This window comes from Hyaena hyaena, unplaced genomic scaffold, assembly GCF_003009895.1.
Source record: "Hyaena hyaena isolate Hyena2069 unplaced genomic scaffold, ASM300989v1 scaffold_102, whole genome shotgun sequence".
Lineage (NCBI taxonomy): Eukaryota > Metazoa > Chordata > Mammalia > Carnivora > Hyaenidae > Hyaena > Hyaena hyaena.
This window is the reverse complement of record NW_024080734.1, coordinates 1,300,243-1,322,232: the sequence shown is the minus strand read 5'-3', so window position 1 is coordinate 1,322,232 and position 21,990 is coordinate 1,300,243. Positions and strand designations below refer to the sequence as shown.

Here is a 21,990-nt window from a genome sequence, read left to right as displayed (position 1 = left end):
CTCCAGAAGGTAGATATAATTCCAAAATAATTACTTTACTAATTTAATAAGTATAAGCAAAGAAATGCAGTACAATGGCGTAAAGCAGAAGCATAAGATATAAACCTTCTATTCTTATTTACCTAAAAAAATGAAAAAAGAAATTAAAAAGGGAGAACATAGAGGTCTGTCAGGAAAGATCCATTTTTAGTAACTGTCCATTTCTACTATCAGTGAGATCTAGGGAGAATGGATATGACAGTTCATGTTTCTTCCAGAATCATAATCAAATCATGAGTTTATTACACACCTTTCAGCAGAAAAACTGTATTTCTATATACTAAGTATTAATTAAATTACTTCATAAATACCTGAGGGTTTTCAAGTATCCTTTTTACTCCCTTAATTAAATTACCAAGGTACTTGGCACGTTCAGGACTGCTAAATAAGGACCTTCTTGTAGAAGCAAACTGAACTAAACATGAAAGTGCCTAAAAATAGGAACAACAAAATTCATTTTAATTTTAAAAGTAACTATGGCCACATGTAAGGAACACGAGTCTTTACATAAAAAAATATTTTTTAATTTTAGTGACAGAAAAGCATTACAGAATCCAGGAATACTGAAAGCTACACATCATCAATCACATCACTACCCACAACCCTTTAACTCCAGCACTAAAGTTTCTATTTGTGTGTATTCTCTTTTAATATAGTTTCACGTATCATATACGCCAGAGCAACCTGGACATACTCAAAAGGCTCCCAATCGCTTCTGATGCCCACCTCTGTTCATGAGCCAACAAAACAGGCGTTCTACCAAAATTAAAATATGATTTTGTGGTAGAATATGTTTGAGAAGCAGTGTACATTGTGCACTGTGGTATCCTGTAAGTGAGGGAAACTTACTTCAGTGTCACTTGGTATAACTTTATTTAATCGAGCATATCCCAAATTTATCTGGTGACAGTACATCCTACCCGTACCTTCCATTAATATCTTGAGGCACAACTTGGAGAATGCTGCTGGAAACATTAGATATTCTACAAAAATTCCAAAAGATATCAACAGTCTAGTCATCTTCCGAAAGTTAATACCTTACTTGGGTTCTTAATTCTACTGCTGAAAACCACTGAAGTCTATTTGATCATTAAGTGGGAGGCTCAAAATAGGCCATTTTTCAGGCCAAACTGGCCCTCACAAGTTTTGCTTTGGTCCACATATGTTTGTTTGCCCACTTTGTAAGTTAGAATTAGCTATCAAATATTTAAATGTTTCAATTAAGAGATTTTGCATAATGTCTGGCTCTCTTAGCAAAGGTGAGAACAGGGACAAGAAACAGAGGATGGCCTTTTTAGATGTTCTCTAGTTTGCCACAGTCCTTACTGTTAAAAACAAATAAAAAACCAAAAACTCCTCAGACAATTCTGATGTGTAGAAGGTTTGGGAACCACTAACGTATCAAAAATATCCAGGATGGGGCTCCTGGGTTGTTAGTCACTTGAGCGTCCTACTCTTGATGTCGGCTTAGGTCATGATCTCACAGTCGTGGGATCAAGCTCTGTGTCGGGCTCCAAGCTGGGCATGGAGCCTACTTGAGATTCTCTCCCTCCCTCTCCCTCTGCCTCTCTCTCTCTCTCTCTCTCAAAACAAAACAAAAAAATATCCAGGGTTTGGTCAAACACCCAGGTCTGAATCTCAGCTTCATTATTTAGTTTGCTGCCTTACAGAAATTTCTTTAAGCCAGTATGGGTCTGTTTCCTTGTCAACATAGTGAAGAGAGTAACACTTACCTTGCAGGGCTGCTCTGCGGTAAGCACCATATAATAGGGCATGCCCAATAAATGCTAGTTACTTTCTCTTAAAGCAGTTATCTCCCACTTAATTGTTTAAGCACCAGTAGCTTGTTTGTTTTATCCCCAAACCTAACTGTACATGAAACCATGGTTTTCAAACGAGTGAAAACAAAACTATTCTGGGAAAAAGACAGAAGACTGAAACTCTGTGGCACCATCTGAAAACATGACTGTCCTGTGGAACCCAGTTTAAAAACCACCACCTTTAAACTCTAGATGGGAGAGCAGACATTTAAAAAAAAAAAAAAAATAGAGGGAGAGAAGAGTATTTTTGTAAATCTATTCCTCCTTTCTTAGGTGAGATTTAAACAAATACACCACTGATATGTACTTTAAATCTGTGATATGTTTTTTCAGGCAATGGCAATATCAGAATTCCCAAACTTTACTTCTATAAGCTTTGATGTTACACTGACAACGTTTTCCACTTTTTTTTTTTTTTCAGTCTTGCCTGGTCTCTGTTTAGATTCCACAAAGATGGGTTCACAGTCTCAAAATTACTATATAACCAAAGAGTTTTAAGAGTTTTAAAGTACATAATAGAATTTGATTCAAAAAATAAATGAACAACTGGAGTGATGGACACATGAGCAGAACCCCTTTGTTTCTCACTCAGAGATAAGTGATGGGGGCTGCCTGGCAAGCCTAGGGTATGGATGGGTGAGGAAGAGTTAGAGAGAGGGGAGGTATAGGGAAGGTAACAGATGGTATGGCCAACTACTGGGCTGAGGCCCAGAAGAAGGGATGGGGACTGGGTAGAAAGTAAGGTACAGGTTTCCTCGGCTCTGGGCAGGCGCTAAATCAAGAGTTAGAGGGTCTGGATTCACTGATCAAATGGAATGCGCTGGTGACTATGAATAGAATCGAACAAATAGCTTAAGTAATATAAATCCCAGGAGACGTAAGAATTTCTTATGAGAGGTAAATCCAATTGAGGATGTAAATTTTTACAATACATACCACCCTTAAAGATCACAGATACTTTTTAATGAGATAATGAATGAGTTTTACTTACTAACTGAGATAGTAGTGGTGGAAGTGAATGATACAAATTGAAGAAAAGATCCAATGTTTCTGGTTCCAGGAAAACTGAAAAAAAATTTTCTAATAGCATTACTTCAATTCTTAATGTAATCGGCAAGACTTTATCACACAAATAAGATCTCTAAGACCTCTGCATGTGGTCACTCTTTCCAGTTAGGCTTAATTCCTTTTTAATTCCTTTCAATTCCTTGCTATTTTCCTTTGAAAGTTGAAATAATACAGAGAGAAACTAATTAGCTAAATGTTCCTTATTTCTATGATGCAGCTATAGTTCTTACTAGGAGAATCTTCTTACTATTTTCTTTTGTATTAAAGTAATACAAATGTTTAAAAATTCAAACAGTATCAAAAAAGGTATTAAAAAGTATATAATAAAAACCAGTTGTAGCTTACCCCATTCCAAGTACCTTTCAACTCTTATCTACAGTTACATACATATTTCCAAATAGCACACTATATGAATATATCTTTGTTTTGCCTTAAACATCAAATGAATTCCTGTTACAATTGATGAGGCTTTAGCCCACACCACAATCTGTCCTCTCGCAACATCCATCCACTGTTAGAACAATTTGGGATTAAATCGATTCTAAGTGTTTACATTTATTAGGGCTAAATAAAAAATGCCAACAATGGAGCCAAGGAGAACACTATGACTATATTACATTTCTAACACTCTCTGGATTTAATCATAGCATCTTTTCTATGCTTAGTTGTAGCTCTATCTGTCACTAATTCCTTCCAAATGCTCTTGACAGATTTGTAAAATGTTCTGTATGCTATTTTCCACATGATCAATAGCATCAAATAACCTACAATTTCCATCCCCAACCCTACCCCACCTCCTATAGCCTTCAGCCTGAAACTGGTTGTTTCTAAATTTGTTAACCAATTATCTTCTTTTTATATCTGTTCATTATCATCTTGTGTTGAAGCTCCCTTTTCACAAACCCCTGATCTTCCGCATTCTTGGTTTGTCTATCAAGTACCTTTCTCAGAGCAAATACATAAGGGATAAATTCCAGGAGGATGTGCATGTTTGAAAATGTCTTAATTCTACTTCACACTTGGTAATTTCAGCCTAGTTTGAAAATTATTTCCCTTCAGAAGTCTGGGGAGATTACTCCATTGTCTTCTAGCTTCCAGTGCTAACAGTAAGAAGTCTAACACCATTCTTAACCCCAGTCCTTTGTAGGTAACTTACTTTTCAACTCTGTTAGAGTTTAGGATCTTCTTTTTATCATCGTTATTCTCAAATGATTATAATTATGAAGCTTAGTGTTTATTTTTTCATTCATTATGACAGGTACATGATGGGACCTTTCAATCTGAAAATTTATGTTTCAGTGCTGAGAACTGTTTTTGGTATTATTTGTCTTCTTTCTTAAACTCCTAATAGATGCCAGATCTCCCAGATTCATATTCTAATATTCTTGGTTTTTTTTTTTTTCATATCAAATCTGTTTTCTTTTTTGTTCTACTTTCTGCGATATTTCCTTAAATTTACCTTTCAACTCTTTTAATAAATGTTTTATTTTGGCAACTGTCTTTTATACTTGGAACAGTCTCTGAACTTTCCTTTTTAAAACAATATCCTAGTTTTGTTTCAGGGATGTGTTGCCTTTTCTTATCTTCCTGGGAATGTTAACTATACTTTTCTGAAGTTCACTTCTACTCTTTGTCTCCGTTTCTACTGAACTCTCCCTTAAAAAAAAAAAAAAAACTTTGAGGGGTAAGTGTAGATGCATCTGCATTTGCAAGAAATAATACAGAGAAACCCCAGGAACCCTTTACTCAGCTTCTTCCAATGGTAAGCTCTTGAAAAGCTAGAGCACAAACTTACAATCAGGAAATCACATTGATACAATTCATCAATGTTATTAATATTTCCCATTTTTACATGTACTCATGGGTATGTATGGGTGTGTGTGTGTATGTGTATGCGTGTATATAGTCTCTGCAATTTTTACTACATTTGTTAGTTCATGTATTCGCCATGATACTAAGGCTACTATGTCCCTTTTAAGTGTTTGTTTTGATTTCTGATTTCCATATTATAAGTTTTCACAAAATTTGTGGTGTTTCTCTTCTCTACTGTATCTGATATCCCTGAATATCCAGTTTAATTTCTCGAGGAAAAAAAGGTCTGGTCTTGGGAAATAAGAGGGAAGCGCACACAGGGAAGAAAAGGGAAAAGGCAGCCAGCTCACTGCACAGGTGGTAGAGAAGCCCCTGGGGACTTCGTGCAGAACACCAAGCCCTTACAGCCCTATTCCTTACTTCTGGCTTCAGGAACCCCTAATGCCATCATCTTTCTAAGATGTGTGAGAGCAGATCTCCTTGCTCTTTCCTGGAGTCCTTCTCTGTGAGAAAGTAAGTTGTAATTCTGTTCTGCCAAGTCAGTGACTCTAATTACATTCTGTTTCTAACACTGAAAACTATGTTTTCTCTTGCCAAACGTCATAGCCTCTCCCCCTCTGTTTATCTGAACTTCTCAAAGCGGAGCTCTTCATTTTCCCTCCCAAACCTGTTTCCCCCAAACTCTAGAACTATCTTTCCTATTTCCCAATATCAAAATATGGAAATTCCTTTAGCATGAATTAAGGAAAACAGATTTCAATACTAGGTATCAGCAGCTACCTTGTGTTCCAGATCTTTCTGAATATTTTGAGCCTAACAAAAACTAGAGATAACTGTATATACAGCAACTATGCTGCCTATTCTGTGCCTTCTACTCTGACCGTGCCTCACGCTAGACTTTCTTCTTACTTGTTCTCCAGGTTGTTGGAATCTGCACTGTGCAAAGGTCATCTGCAGATTCGTCTGCTGAACTGCCAATGAAGTCAAAGTTAAGACAGTTGAGTACCAGTTTCAAGACCTGCATTACTAGATTTTGTTGACCTTGATCCTGAAGATTTAAAGGTTTGGCCAACACCTGAAAAAAGTTGAAAGTCAAGTAAAACATTAGGAAACATGTCAATAAACAAATTCTCAGTTCACTAATGTAAATAATTCTTCAATGCCAAATTAGGAAAAATTTACAAGGTTATGTTGTTGAATATATTAAAAAAAGCTGTAAAATCACTATCAACAAAAATCTACAATAGACTATTTTCAGATTTGATTTTCTAAAATGAGAAGACAACCTTTTACACTTAACTGCAAATTGTAGGTCATCTTCTAAAGTTATAAAAGGTAACTTTAGGACAAATACTTTATACAAATACTTTAGCACAAATGTATAAATCTATGGGAATTATTAGCTCAAAGGTTGCTTAGAACAGCTGAAAATATACTATTCTTCATGTGGGGGAACTTCATGTATAAAGGATCCACATTCGGCTAACAAAGGTTGTCAAGCTGTCTGAATGAAGGATGATACTCACAAACTTCTGGAGAACAATCTTGACCACCCCCGCCCCCTGAAGCCTTGACCACAAATGTCCATTCTGACATAACCAGAGTAGACATATCTTCTAAAGACATACTGTGAAATATTTGTGGAAGAAATGATATGAAGGTTGGGATTTGGCTTAAAAAATAACACAAGAAGAAGGAAAGTTGTTAGAAAATTACAGAGCTGAAACGAGACTAGTCATGAGTTGTTACTGCTTATGTGGTTGATTGGTCCAAGGGAGTTCATTATACTCTTTCACTTTCTTTTGCATATATTAAAGTTTTCCATACAAAAAGAAAGTTTTAAAAATAATAGAGGGCTGGGGAGCCTGGGCGGCTCAGTTAGTTGAGACTTCAGCTCAGGTCAAGATCTCGCAGTTTGTGAGTTCGAGCCCCCATCAGCTTGCAGCTGTCAGCACAGAGCCCAATCAGTTCCTCTGTCCCCCTCTTTCTCTACCCCTCCTTTGCTCGTGCTTTCTCTCTCAAAAATAAATAAACAATTAAAAATTTTTAATTAAGAAAATAATAGAGGGTCTTTCGGTCTGGCTTACTGCAGCAGTTACCATGTTACTCTACCACAGAACTGAAATAATTAGCAACTGCTGCTTAGTGGAACATACTTTGGGAAATGGTATCCTACACCAATTAAAAAGCTTGAACAGCATGATGGAATCCCTACATTACAAGCAAACACAATATAATTATGAATTGTACTATCCCTAGTGTTCAACAGGGCACTAAGTAGCAAATGGGAAAAATATTATTTCCCAAAGAAATTATTAAAGTTAACGGTCTTGGTTCACCTATGAATAAATATCAATAGTTGATGAATTAGGAAAACTTACTCCCATTTCATTGTTCATCTGCATCCAATCAAAACACAAGCAACTAAAATAAACTAAGTCTCAATTAGCTTCTGCAATAAACAATGTTAGTAGGAGGACAATGAAACTATTACCTAAAGGTGAGTTACTAAACTCCCTTTGGATTTTGTTTTATTATATCCTTACTAAATAAAAGTGAATTTTTTGGAACTCTTACAAATTTGTAGAAATCAACTGTACTGAAATGAAGATTGTTCACAGTAAACTCTTCAAAGACAAAATGGGGGTTGGGGAAGGGGGATTCATTTGAAACTCTTTTGAAACTTAAACTCCCCTAAATACTCTACGTAGGATGCTGATTATTAAATAACTTACCTCTTTTAGAAGAGAGCATGCTAGCACTAAAATGTCTTTGAGAGAAGTGTCACGAAATGAGGTAGCTATTTTCCTGTGTTTTGCTGAAGGTCTAGAATAATCAACCTAAAAAGATCAAGATGATTTAATCAGACCTATCAACTACCAAAGCAAACCTTAGTAAGAAAAGGAATGGAAATAAGGATTAAAAAAGCATATACAGTTAAAAGAGCTTTTAAGAATCTACTGGGGTAATTGCCTTGTTTAATGTTACTCAAAGAGTTCGTGGCAGACTCACAGTTAGAACCCATGTTCTGGATTATTTCAATTCAGTGCTCTTTCTTTAAACCCTACCAATCCCCAAACTAAAAACCAGAACTGATCATACTTTCAGAGGCAATATGAACACAGATTATAAAAACATAGACAGCAGGGCATCTGGGTGGCTCAGTCAGTTGAGCGGCTGACTTTGGCTCAGGTCATGATCTCCCAGTTCATGAGTTTGAGCCCCTTGTCAGACTCTGTGCTGAAAGCTCGGGCCTGGAGCCCGCTTTGGATTCTGTGTCTCCCTCTCTCTCTCTCTCTGCCCCTCCCCCGCTCACTCCCTAGCTCTCTCTCAAAAATAAATAAAACATTTTTTAAAAATGTTTAAATAAAATAATGGATACTAAAACTACCACCTCCTGAACCATGTACCATTTCACAAGAGGCAAGTAACAACTTCTCTATTCCTCAGATTCCACATGTAAAATAAGAAATCTCTAAAATAATCTTCAAATTCTAACTTTCTGTGAATCAGTTAATAATCAATTATAGAAAAATTCTTCATAAGAAAATAACATTCCTCTTATACACTAGAAACACTATTGGTTCATATATCCTTGGTGTTTTATAAAGAAACCAAGATGGGGCACCTGGGTGGCTCAGTTGGTTAAGCATCTGACTTCCACTCAAGTCATGATCTCGCAGTTCGTAAGTTTGAGCCCCCTGTCAGGCTCAAGTGCTGACGGCTCAGAGCCTGGAGCCTGCTTCAGATTCTGGGATTCTGTGTCTCCTTCTCTCTCTACCCCTACCCTGCTCACACTTTGTCTCCCTCAAAAATAAATAAACATTAAAAAAATTTTTTTTAATGCTTTAAGAAACCAAGGCAGAAATTATAAACAATCACAAATATTATATAAGCAATAGTACATTCCCTCTATTTATTAGTTAATTATAAATGATTTTTAAGAATAAATTTACTAAGAGTAATTCTTGAGTCTCTAATCTCAAATATGATATGGTCAGGGGTCCCTGGATGGCTCAGTAGGTCAAGTGACTTTAGCTCAGGTCATGATCTCACGGCTTTGCTCAGCTCGTGGAGTCAGAGCCCCGCATCAAGCTCTGTGCTGACAGCTCAGAGCCTGGAGCTTGCTTCGGATTCTGTCTCTCCCTCTCCCTGTGCCCCTGACCTGCTCACACTCTGTATGTCTCTCCTTCAAAAATAAATAAACATTAAAAAATTTTTATTAAAAAATAGTATCGTCAAAACTATACTTTTAATGCCATTAAATCTTCCACTTATCAACAGCAAACAGCAAACAAAGTTGAAGTCTGATACCCACATGATTATTAACACCATGGGCTACAGTCACTATAGCATTCCTTTTGCCATTTGAAAGAAGAAAATAAACCATTTTCTTTTACTAATGCTTATGGATTAAATAAAAAAAAAAAAAGCAGTGAGCTCAAAATCAATTATCTGATCCTTCCTAAGCTCCATCATACAATTTAGGCTATGCTTAAATGCCGCATTTACTTAGGGAAACATGAAACAACAGAAGTCCAAAGTGATTACAGAAAGTAGTTACTGGAGTCGGTAACCAATATGTAAGACTTAAACTGGCATTTCCAGCATTACTCCCCTCTTTTAAATCAAATTTCAGTCAGTCTGTCTCTCCTAAAATACTTCCCTCAATATTAAAAAAAAAACTTTCATTAATACAAATTAATAGTAGCATACTACATTGTAATTTGTGAGGTATTCTTCACATATTATTTCACTTAATTCTCAAAATAACCTGTGAGATATATATTATCCTCTGTTTTCACATGAAAATTACAGTGTATAGGCACATTGTCTTAGACCGACCTCTCATTACCACCGTATCTGTAACATGAACAGAACGAACTTGGGTTTGTGGAGCACTTGTATTTACCAGGCGGTGAGCTAGGAGTTATCTAGTCTTAATGAGATCCATGGAAGGTGTCATTCTCACTTTCCAGATAGTGATATGTTCAAAGATGTTCAGAAATTTGTCCAAAGTAGTAAGCAACAGAAATCCAGGTCTTCTTTCAGTTATCTTCAAGGCCTACATGCTTACTTTATTTGGATGAATCATTTAGATATCCATTGCTTTGAGAAGAGGGATTGTATATCTATTTTCTACCATATACCTATGCCTCTACAACGTAGGCAAACAATATTTTACTTCTGGTTGAATAACTTCCAGAAACAGTAGGAACAGCAGACTGACTTCTAAGAAAACAAGATAGTATATAATCCTTTTAGGAAACCTCAAGTTTAGATGCTTTTCTTTAAAAAATATAACTTGTTATTGACACTATGAATTTACCCTGCTCACATTTAACAATGATGGCATTTGACTTTCATCATGCATTGTAGATCTCCCTGCTGCCTGGTTCAGAAGCACAGTACCTACAAAATGCTTGCTGAAACCATAAATGCCATAAAATTAGGCTAAGTAAAATGTGTCCACAAAAGCCATATAGCTTTTACTATACAAAAGCAAACACACCTCAGACCTTGAAGCTTTTTTCAAAAGGCACTTGGTTCTATACAAGGTAAGTCCGGAACATGTGCCAGAAAGTAAGAAAATATTCAAAGAATGGTGAGTAAATGTCATTGGACAGGGAAGCTAGCTTGAAAGGGTTCCTCCTGACTAAATCTGACAAATTTTGAGCATCAAACTATAATGTTAGTAACAAATTATAACCTATTATATAAGAAGCTACAAATCCATACTGACATAAATAAGTGAATAATTTGAAAGTCTGATGAGGAATGGGTATTTTCAGAGTCTTAAATACCTATTATTTACAAAGAAGAAAAAAAATAAATCCACATTTGGAAAAGCCTGGTAGTGACCATTCTTAATCACGTAACCAAAGTAAACATCATTAGTAATGTAACAAATCGAATCATGTGCTTCCTGACTGAAGACAATGAGAAGATCACACTATCATTTCTGTCATATTCCTGACCATTATGCATAATCTGAATCTAATAACATAGAAACATCAGGCAATCCCAAATTGAAAGACATTTCACGAAACAACTGGCCTGTAATTTTCACAAGTGTCAAGGTCATGACAGTGAGGGAAAAAGTGAATAATTTTTCCAGATTGATGGGGACTAATAAAACACGTCAAACAAGTAAGACACACGATCCCAAACTGGTTCCGTTCTCGGACAAACGGTGAAACTTGAACAGAATATGAGGATGACAGTAATCATTTAGTGTTAGCATTCTGTTTTCATGGTTGTATTACAGTTACACAGGAGAATGTCCCTGTATTTGAGGAATACATTCAAATATTCACGTTTCATGTTGGAAACTTAGTATCAAATGGGTGAGAAAAAAAAATTTCTCTGTATTATACTCACAACTCTTCTGTAAATTTGAGATAGTTAATTTAAAAAGAAAAACACTTGGTTGCTCTTTGAATCACACTTTTATTAGAATTCCATATTACCCAGCCTTGTCTCAGTAACCATCTAAGTTCAGTAAATAAACCCTCATTACGAGAGCAGTCTGCAGCCCTGTCGTGCTACGAAGTCGGAAATGAAAAAAACAATGCTGGTTTAAAGATCAGCAAAAAGTTAGTTGTTGTGTAAGCTACATGATACATACATGGGGTTGTTGTACTATTCTCTCCATTCTCATCGGGTAAGATATTCGTACTAAAATTATTTTTAAGTGTACTTTTAAAAAAGAAAGCTATAGTTCTTTAGGCACATTTATAGAGCCTAATAGGATTAGCCAAAATCCTTGTCATAACATCCCTGTTAACACAATAACCCTGTCCCAGGTGCCACTGCTACTTGCTTTGGACATACATACATGACTACTGGCACACATCCATAAGGCAAGAAATCTTTACATACACTAGGGCGGAGGAGGCAGGGAGGAAGGTCTGTGATAAACTAAGAGAGCACTTTAAACTTAAGATATCCATCCGATAAAACTAGAAAAATGTTCTAATTCCTGATTGACATTGAAAATAGTTATTTTGGGTGATTTTTTTATGCGCAGAAGTATACTGACACTCCGAAGGGAGTTGGCAAGTGGTCCTGGACATGCGAGCTTTTCATATTTATACACACACACACACACACACACACACACACTGTTCAACATGACGACAGCTTTAAAACACAGACACTATCTTTATTCCCCTTTTTGTTCTGTTTAGAACTGAGTTAAGTACAAAAGTGAACAGAAACAGGTGACGATGCGCTCAGCTGCTGAGCTCATAAAGGCACTGCTGGGGGGAGGCATAGCTTCTGCAAACTATCCTTGCACAGGGTGAAAATCCATGCCAGAGTGAAAATCCATGCCAGCAAGCGGCGAAGTGCCAAGTGGCCTATTCTGTCATGAGTCCTGCTGTGTACCCATTGTAGAGAATCAATGGCCTTTTATAAGTAAGCAAATAAAGGTCTGTTTCTCTTTATATAATTTATTTCTTATGGTTAGCATCCTACTACATACAGAGGATACAAGGACAATTCACCAACTGCCATGTTGCACGGACCATGTCTAATTCCCTTTTCTTTGTACTACTTTACACTATGGCTGTTATTTTCAATAATAAAAGTGTCCCAATGCCCAATTACCCCACCAATAATATAGATAAAAGACAGGCAATTATTCAGAGTTTTATGCCACACAAACAGTTTATACGAAAGCACCAGCATTACTTAGTAAACTTCATGTCACTATTAGATGGAAGGCTTACCAGGTTCATTTCCTGAGTCAGCTCTGAAAGGATTATTACTCCTATTATGCAGTGCTCCACAGTGCCCTATGGAGAAAATAACCAAGTGGACCCTAAGTAACTGTAAACAAATAATTACATACTGAAATATCATTCTTCTTAGTAATATAACTATTAAAAATATGTAGAAAAGTTACTATGAGGTCCACAAAAATAATTTCAAGTTCATTTCTTCAAGGCTAAATTTAGGTACACAGAGTTGATTGGGGAGGAAAGCTCACCCACCTTAGAACTGCATTATCCTCCACAAAATGTTTTTAGCAGCTAGGACTTATATTAAACTAAACCTTAAAATGCAAGACTTTAGTTTAATACTTTCCATAACACTATGAATAAGAATGAACAAAAAAAGTTTTTTAGTTCTATAAATTTACTTAAAGGCTACTGAGATAGCTGCACTTAATATATAATTAATAAATAGCTTAGGAACTAATTTAAATCCTTCAATCGAATATCACATAAGATCACTTAGGCCCTTTTAATATTATTTAATAGTGCATGCATATGCATTTATTATGATATCTATAATGAAGGCATCTAAAGTGCCCAATGCACTGGGGTAAATACATGACTATCAATATGGAATACAGTTTCATAGCCTCTATAAAGGTTTTAATTTAATCAGCTTCCATTTTAGGCTCAAAAACTTCCTTCAAATCAAAATTCAGATTTTACATGCCCATTACTAACAAATTACCCTATTGCAAAATCACACTAGAAGTATAAAAATAAAAAATTTAACATCTAATTATAGGGTAATCATAAAAAACCATTAACACAGACAACAAATTTTTCAAGTCTTAACTTTATAGTTGGTCATTCCTTGTTATTTATTAGCTCAGAATAAAAAAATAAACAAAAGAAACATCCCATAACTGTTGCATTTTCATTCTTTATGGCCCTTCACAACAATCTGAACTGTCTGAACGGAACTACAGCTTTCCTGTTGCCGAACTGTCCGTCCTCTGTGCACACCAGGCCAACGCTCCTCAAAGTGCTGTTCCCTGACCACCAGCTGGTCGTCTGCAAACTCATTTCTAATCCGAGAATGGCTGGGTACCGGTTCATGACCAGATAAAAGAGTTTGCACAAAAATACAAAACAGCTAAGTACCTACTAGGTACACTGCTTAGCTCAGCTGGCATATTTTTCATAGCAAGTCTTTCCCAGTGAAGGAGGCACCATGTTGATTTCCATTCTGCTCCTTATCCTGTTGTGAATCAGCAGTGTGAATAGGACTGTCCCAGAAGACAGTAGGCTCTCGTGGGTATGTATGTAGAAAGGAAGACCATAAATGTTTGCACTGTGGCAGCAATAAGGCTGCAATCACAGAGAAAAGATGTACAAAACTTCAGGCCATTAAAGATTTAGCAAATTTAAAATAACTTTTACTACAAAATTCACAGAAGCTGCTAATACCCAAAGGAACCATGTGGTCCTATATTTGAGTACTTAAACATAAAAGTCAATTGTTTTTCTCATGACTCAAAGTTAGGTTAAGTCATACCCAGAAAGCAAGTGTTTTTGTGTGTTTGTGTGTGATACTTTAATAAACTTGGAAGACAAAACATTTTGTTTCATCTGGTTTTCCAAAACTGACAAAAGCACATTAAAGCTCAACTTAAGTTCAGGTTAGCAGCCACTGGAAAGAGGGCTCGAGAAATGTTAGCCAACAAGAATGACTTCATTCTATTCAGTTTTCAGCCTTAATTTTATATATTAAAAAAAACCAAAAACTCAGAAGTCTGTTCTTGTCTATGCCAATGATTCCTGACAGCTGTGTGTGATCTTAGTAGATGTCAAGAGAGGGCTGCTATTTTGTTAGCCAAAATTACGAGCACAACTCAACACTGAGAAACTCATTTGTCCCTGAATAAACTAGCTCTCTGCCCAGGGCTGCTCTCCGCAGAGCTAAAAGTACATTTATTTCTCTGAAGGCTTAGATGATCAAATATTTGTTAGCCAGGGTTTTTAAACAACACGAATGAAAGAGAAGCCGCAGAGTCTAGTGGTTCATAGTCTGAGGTTTCTAGGATTACACTGAATGGTAGAGTTACATCTTACACGGGGATATACTGCATACAAAGTAAAATCTCAAAAGTCCAAATTGCCCCTAATTGCCAATAAACCAATACTGAAGCCTGTCTCAATCCAAACCGCCAGTTTTTCCTCAAGAACTGTAACATCACTGCCTCTGCAGCAGAGCACCAGCTACAGTACATTTCTTGCAATTAGGGATCCTGTTCAGATGAAACATACGTATCTTTCAATATCTGAATCATCCTAGGCAAGGCAGGATGGTCATCCTAAGAGGCAGGCGGAGACTGGAAAGAGGAGATTTATGTTTCCCGTATCACACCTCAGGACATATGATACTCTGGGATGCCTAGTGGAATCACCAGCACAATTTATGTTAGCCTCTTCTGGCTTTTTCTTTTTCCTATTTTTTGCAATCCAAGTATCCGAATTCACATAAGTTAAATGTCCATGTAATTTGAATCATTTGAGTTAAAAATATTCTTGAGAAACTAAGATAGCCAACATGGTATAATGTAAAAGTTAAAAATATCTCAAGTTAGAAGACTTGTGAAAGCACTAGCTCTATGCTTTACTAGGTCACTGTGTAACCTCATGCAATTTATTTAACTTTCCTAAGCTTCAGTTTTCTCATCTGCAAATGAAGTCCACCTCACAGAGATGTGATGAGCATTACATTACATCATATATAAAAAATACTATGTTTTGTGGTGTATATAGCACACAGACTTGCATGTTAGAAATGACCAAACATGTATTTTTGAAATTTTCTAACTTCTGTATATTTTTCTAATTTTCTGATGTTTCCTAATATACTTTGCATTCTTCTGGTTTGGAAATTGTATAATGGCATGATCCGCATTTACTGGCAATAAAAAAATAAAGGGCCCAGAGGATAAGCAATAAATCATAATTAATATGGTGCTGGTAGCCACAGAACAAACCACACGGCTTTAAGAAAAGAAGTTTTCTAAACCAAAAAAAGCAACCTGTGATGTTAGAATAATGTAATAATGTCTTCTTACCTGAAGGAACTTCTTCACATCAGCAATAATTTCTCTGAAGACAAACTGGTCTTTTTGAACCTCAAACCATCCCAGTTTGGTGATTTTAGCAATGACTTGAATTAGAGCTTGGATAACAAAGGGCACCAGCTTGGGCTGTGATGCCACATAATTAAGAATGTAGTTTCCTGTAAGAAAATATTCTGTGATCATTTGGACTTTTCAGTAACATGATGTGAATCATGTGAAGAAAAACAGCTGGTGATGACACATTCTTTGACAAAAAGCTAATCCCTTTCTCCAAGCTACATACTTATTTACACAGTCATTTCTGCTATAAGGCCTACTGTGAAAAAGGAAATTTGCTCCAGTTCAATTTATATATTAGGGGATAATTTGAGTATAACGAGAATGTCACTTTTGCTTTTACATGCTTTCATGTAGAAAAAACTGCCAGGTGAATATGAAAACGCTAAGCAGGCCTAATGAAGCAAATCATACACAAACTGCACGCACCTCAAACATCTAGAAGCTAGCTCAGCTCACCTCCTGGGTTATCAGCCTCACACATTCTCATCTGCTCTGATACTTCTCCATCCTATTTCAGATCACCTTCCTTCCTCCACTTCCCTCTGGTTCATAAACTGCAACCCTTCCCAGGTCCACATCCACAAATAAGATTCAGGTCTTTTAGATAAAATCTTATTTATTCTACTATTTCAGTATTTCTTAACTATTTAACATATGTAAAACTCTACTAAACCTTTTATTAGATTTCTCTTTGTTAACATGTCACTGACAAAGTGTTTGAGTTTTATTTCCATATCCAATTTCTCTCATGAGCCCTCTGGATTTATTGTGTGACAATGCACAGTCACTTCTAAGAAAGCATATGTCTTGTTATAGCAAAACTGACTACACTATCCTGTTTCCTGGGCGTAGAAAAATGCAAACAGTATGATAAAATAAGTATATAAGTTAAGGGAAGTAAGAATAGAATAGTAAATTAATGTTTGGAACAAAGTGAATATACCAAAAGCATTAGAAATGCGTAGCAAAGTCAGCTATGGGCTTCCTAATGGATTGAGTAATTGAACTCAAGTAACAAATATACTAAAAGTCTAACAGAAAAGCACAAGAAAAAATTTTTTTCAAAGGAAAAGATTCCATTTCTGCTTTGGCCTCAAAGGCCAGCAGGCCCTGAGAGAAAAGAGTGAAGGAAAGGTAAATACCCCAATATTTCACTAAGAATAGCTTTAATGGAAACAACTTCAAAATCTAGGAACACTTTCAATAGTTGTTCTTGACAGCTGTAGTGAGATTCTTGACATTAAAAACAAAATTCTCATGACTACCATATTTCAACCTTAATTTTAATTAACATCAAGATGATATAATTATACAAATAAAAAAATTAGATTTTTTTTAAAAGAGCAGATTTTCCTAGAATTTTCAGAGGTTTTCCTTCGTTTTTTTGTTTTTGGGAGAGCACACATGTGTATGTGAGGTAGTGACGGACAGAGGGGAAGAGAGAATCTTTTTTTTTTTTTTTTTTTTTTTTTTTTTTTTTTTTTTTTTTTTTTTAGTATTTATTTTTTAGAGAGACAGAGTGTGAGCAGGGGAGGGGCAGAGAGAGAAAGAGAGACACAGAATCTGAAGCAGGCTCCAGGCTCTGAGCTGTCAGCACAGAGCCAAACGCAGGGCTCAAGCTCAGGAACCACAAGATCATGACCTGAGCTGAAGACGGACACTTAACTGATGGAGCCACCCATGTGCCCCCAGATTTTCCTAGAATTAAGATAAATTGGGAAAAGTTTCTTCCTATGGATTCAAGTAATATGGATATCCTAAGCTTCATTACTTGTAATGTTTTATTTCAATAATGAAGCTTAAGAAGATGCTGCTGCTTCCAGAATATTTAAAAAAAAATCTTGTTTATTTATTTCAATTATTTTTATTATCTTGAAAAATTTTAACCTGGAGGGGATGTGGGGGAATCCATATGTGGGTGACAGTAACCACTAGGAAGGTAATGTCAAAATAATGAAACCACCAAATGGGAGACAAACCAACTTCCACATTTCAGCTACGTGCCAACAAACATACCTTCCCAGAATGCCCAAGTAAAGGCACTGGCTAACTTGTTTATTATCTAAGACAGAAAAAAATGTAATAGACTACATTTTTGTTATTTGAGCTGAATGCTTTACATAAAACATCGCCATGCTTTTTACACAACCTTTAACAGTGCTCCAGTTTAGTAAGTGTCAATGATAACCATCAAGTAAAACACCAATCTCATCATCCAGCCCCAGATAACAGGGAAAAGCCATACCAAGAACATGAAATCTTCAAGAAGATACACAGGAGAATGAAATAAGACATGCAAAAAAAAAAAAAACCCTCCCAGACAAAAGTTGATAGAAAGTTGGAAAGCTATGCACTAGAGTCTCTTTGAAGGTCAAACACTGTGTAACAGCACCACTTAGCAACTTTGATGTACGTTAGAAGGGCTTTCCAGCAAACTCCTTACGTGCCTCTCAGCAATGTGAGGATACTGCTATTAATGCTATTATTACTATTATCTTGTTTCTTAGGTAAAAGATATGAAGGTTAAAGAGGTGAAATAACTTGTCACAGTGGCCAAACTGTCTGGGTTTAAGTTTTTGTTTGTTTGTTGCTTCCAAATACTGGCCAAACTATATATTTTAGTAGTAATGAGTAATTCATAACTCTAAGTCCAAACTTGCAAAGAGTCTTTGGAGTTTACTACCATTAGACTGATGTTTTTGGTATTACACAATATGGGAATTTAATATGAAATATTTTTTGACTGGCTAACTGAACTCAGGTAAAAAAGAAAATGACACAAAGTCTATCAAAAATATATGAAAAGATTATAAAAGAAAAGGGGAAAGATATGATCTCTCCTTTGGTCCCCACGGCTAGCACTGTATTTCAGAAAAAAGGAAAGAGAGGGTAAATACCTCAATATTTAACTAAAAAATTATTTGATGGAAAGAACTCCAAATTCTAAGGACACAAAAATCTGAGCTATAAGCTATGCTTAAAGAGGTAGCTAAGGAAATATTTAGAGAGAGAGAGAATACATGAGACAAAAAGAAACTACCATAAAAAGACCAAAATAAAACTTATGAGGTGAAGATGGGGAGAAACTGGAGACTTCAACACCCTGCTGGTGAGAAATGCAAAAGTTAAGCATGCGGCGCCTAGGTGGCTCAATTAGTTAAGCACATTACTCTTGATTTCGGCTCAGGTCATGATCTCAATTGTTTGTGGGTTTGAGCCCCATGTCGGGCTCTGTGCTGACAATGCAGAACCTGCTTGAGATTCTCTCTCCCTCTCTCTGGCCCACCCCCCCACTGGCATGTGTGCACCCACTTACTCTAAAAATAAATGAACTTTACAAAAAAAAAAAAAAAAAAGGTTAAACTTCACTGAGGCCCATGGGTGGCTCAGTAGGCTGAGCATCCAACTTCAGCTCAGGTCATGATCTCATGGTTCGTGGGCTGGAGCCCACCCGGCTCACTGGTATCAGCACAGAGCCAGCTCCGGATCTTCTGATCCACCCCCCCTTCCCCCCCACCATCCCTCTCCCACTCACACACTCTCTCTCTCTAAAATAAATAAACATTAAAAAAAGAAAGAAAGAAAAGTTAAGCATAAACTAGGGTGCCTGGGTGGCTCAATCAGTTGAGGGTCTGACTCCTGATTTTGGCTCAGGTCATAATCTCATAGTCAAGGGACTGAACCTTGCATCACGCTCCACACTGAGTGTGGAGTCTGCTTGAGATTCTCTCTCTCTCTCTCTCTCTCTCTCTCTCCCTCTGCCCCTCTTCCCTACTTGCACATGGGTTCTCTCTCTAAAAATAAAATCATTTTTTTAATTAAAAGAAAGTTAAGCATAAACTTACTTATGACCCAGCAATTCCACTCCTAAGTATCTACTCATAAGAAATGAAAACTTATGTCCATACAAAGACTTGTTACGTCAGTGTTTACAATAGCATTATTCATGGTGGCCAAAAGGCAGAAACATTTGGCCAAAAGGCCAAAATGTCCATCAAGTAGTGAATGGACAACAAGATTTCGTATACCTATACAACGGAATACTACCCTACAATAAATAAGGAAAAAAATATTGCTATATGTTACAACATGGATAGATCTCAAAAACATTTTGCTTAGTGAAAGAAGCCAGTATGGTATGATTTTATTTATATGAAATACTCACAAAAGGTGAATCTACAGAGGCAGAAATCATCTTAGTGGTAGAGGTTATAGGAGCAAGACTAACTGAGCATGAGGGATCTTCTGGGGATGACAGAAATGTTCCAATCCTGAACTGTGATAATTTTCATGTGACATTATAAATTTACTAAAAATCATTCATTGTACACTTAAAACAAGTGAACTTTATGGTATGTAAACTACAGCTCAGTAAAGCTGTTTGAAGGGAAGGAAAGAAAGAAGGAAGGAAGATAAGAGAACTATTTCATATAGGTAATGAAACTTAAGCTACATTTTCATTTGAATAGAAGATGAAAAGGATCACTTTCCAACTAACGAAACAACATAAGAAGGGTAGAAATAACACAGCATGAGGTGAAGATCTTCTAGCACAACTACTAGGCTAGTACCAATGAAGATACATGGCTACAAGAATGGTCCAGTATTAGAAGCTCATACGGGGACTTCAATACTAAGCTGTGGAAATGGTATTTAACTGATGAGCCATTGTTAATTATACTAATAAAGGCAGAAAATAGTGTGATGAGTACAGAGAACTGACAATAGAGTTAATGTTGGAAAATAATGAGATACATAGTCTGGGACCATATCATAAAAAACTGAAGACTTTTGAGATGATGTAAAGGCAATGTGACTGTTGAGGCAGTTCTTCACGTTTTCCACTTTAACTACATGCCAATTATTCTACTAACACATGTCAGGCATGTCATGACAAATATTCTAATCTAAATGCAGAAATAAGAGCAGCAAGTCAAACCAAAGGAATTCATAAAGGGAACACGTCATTTGTTGCTTGAAATTGTGTTGTAAGTTTCTACTTTTCTCTTTTTTTTTCCAAATTTCCTTTAATGAGTACTCCTCTTTTTATTTAAGTATTTATTTAAAAAATATAAGTCAAATAGAGAATCTGACAGGAGGCCTATATCTTTTAAGTAAATTGAATTAGTTAACTATTCTGCACCAGGCCCTGATGGGTTCATTGGTGGATTCTACCAAACATTTAAGGCAGAAATTGTATCAATTATCTTCAATCTCTTCCAGAAAACAGAAGCAAGAGAATTCCTCCTAACTCATTCTATGAGGCCAGCACTATCTTAAAAACAAAACCTGACAAAGATGTTATAAGAAAAGAAACTATAGACCAATGTCTCTCATCAACATAAAGAAAAATCCTCAATAAAATTATTAGTAAATCAAATCTAACAATGCATAAAAAGAATTATAAACCACAACCAAGTGGAATTTCTCCCAAGTTATGCAAGTCTGGCTCAACATTTGAAAATCAATTAATGTAATCAGGAGAGGAAAAAAGAAAAATCACATGATCATATTATTAGATGTAGAAAAACCATTTAACAAAACTTATAATAAAATAAATAATAAACACTCTTAGCAAACCAGGAACAACAGAGGGGAACTTTTCTCAACTTGAAAAAGAACATACAGGGGCGCCTGGGTGGCTTAGTCGGTTAAGCGTCCGACTTTCGCTTAGGTCATGATCTCACGGTTCGTGGGTCCGAGCCCCGCTTCGGGCTCTGTGCTGACTGCCAGCTCAGAGCCTGGAGCCTGTTTCAGAGTCTGTGTCTCCCTCTCTCTCTGACCCTCCCCTGCTCACGCTGTCTCTCTCTCTCCTAGAAATAAATAAAACATTAAAAAAATTAAAAAAAAAAAAGAAAAAGAACATACAAAAAAACCTAAAGCTGGCAGATGAAATCAAAGAAGAATAAATGGAGAGAGATTTCAGGTTCATGGGTAAGAAGACTCAATATTGTCAGGGGCGCCTAGGTGGCTTAGTCGGTTAAGCGTTTGACTTTCACTTAGGTCATGATCTCGCGGTTCGTGGGTTTGGGCCCCGCGTCAGGCTCTGTGCTGACTGCCAGCTCAGAGCCTGGAGCCTGTTTCAGTCTGTGACTCCCTCTCTCTCTGACCCTCCCCTGCTCACGCTGTCTCTCTCTCTCTCTCCTAGATATAATTAAAAAAAAACTTAAAAAAAAAAAATTAAAAAAAAAATAAAAAATAAATAAATAAATAAAAAAATATTGTCAAACTGTGAGTTCTTCCCCAACTGGTCTGTAGATGCAATGCAATCCAAATCAAAATCCCAACAAATGATTTTGTGGATGTTTATAAAACTGGTTTTAAGGTTTACACAGAGAGGCAAACGAC

General features: G+C 36.3%; 1 protein-coding gene across 3 annotated transcripts in view; it reads right to left on the bottom strand.

The window, feature by feature from the left end:
* Positions 1-21,990, bottom strand: part of RANBP17 (RAN binding protein 17) — a 313,431-nt gene that overhangs the window by 276,134 nt on the left and 15,307 nt on the right. For 2 of the 3 annotated variants that reach the window (XR_005528980.1, XM_039235738.1), the window contains exons 4-9: positions 15,574-15,740; positions 12,473-12,538; positions 7,475-7,579; positions 5,649-5,814; positions 2,851-2,924; positions 351-470 (exon numbers count right to left, since the gene is read on the bottom strand). Coding sequence is in view for 2 of the 3 variants with exons in the window: in XM_039235738.1 (XP_039091669.1) it covers positions 351-470; positions 2,851-2,924; positions 5,649-5,814; positions 7,475-7,579; positions 12,473-12,538; positions 15,574-15,740 (698 nt within the window). In the remaining variant the exon portion in view is untranslated. The remainder of the gene's footprint in view (positions 1-350; positions 471-2,850; positions 2,925-5,648; positions 5,815-7,474; positions 7,580-12,472; positions 12,539-15,573; positions 15,741-21,990) is intronic. The other variant, XM_039235739.1, reaches the window with a different exon arrangement.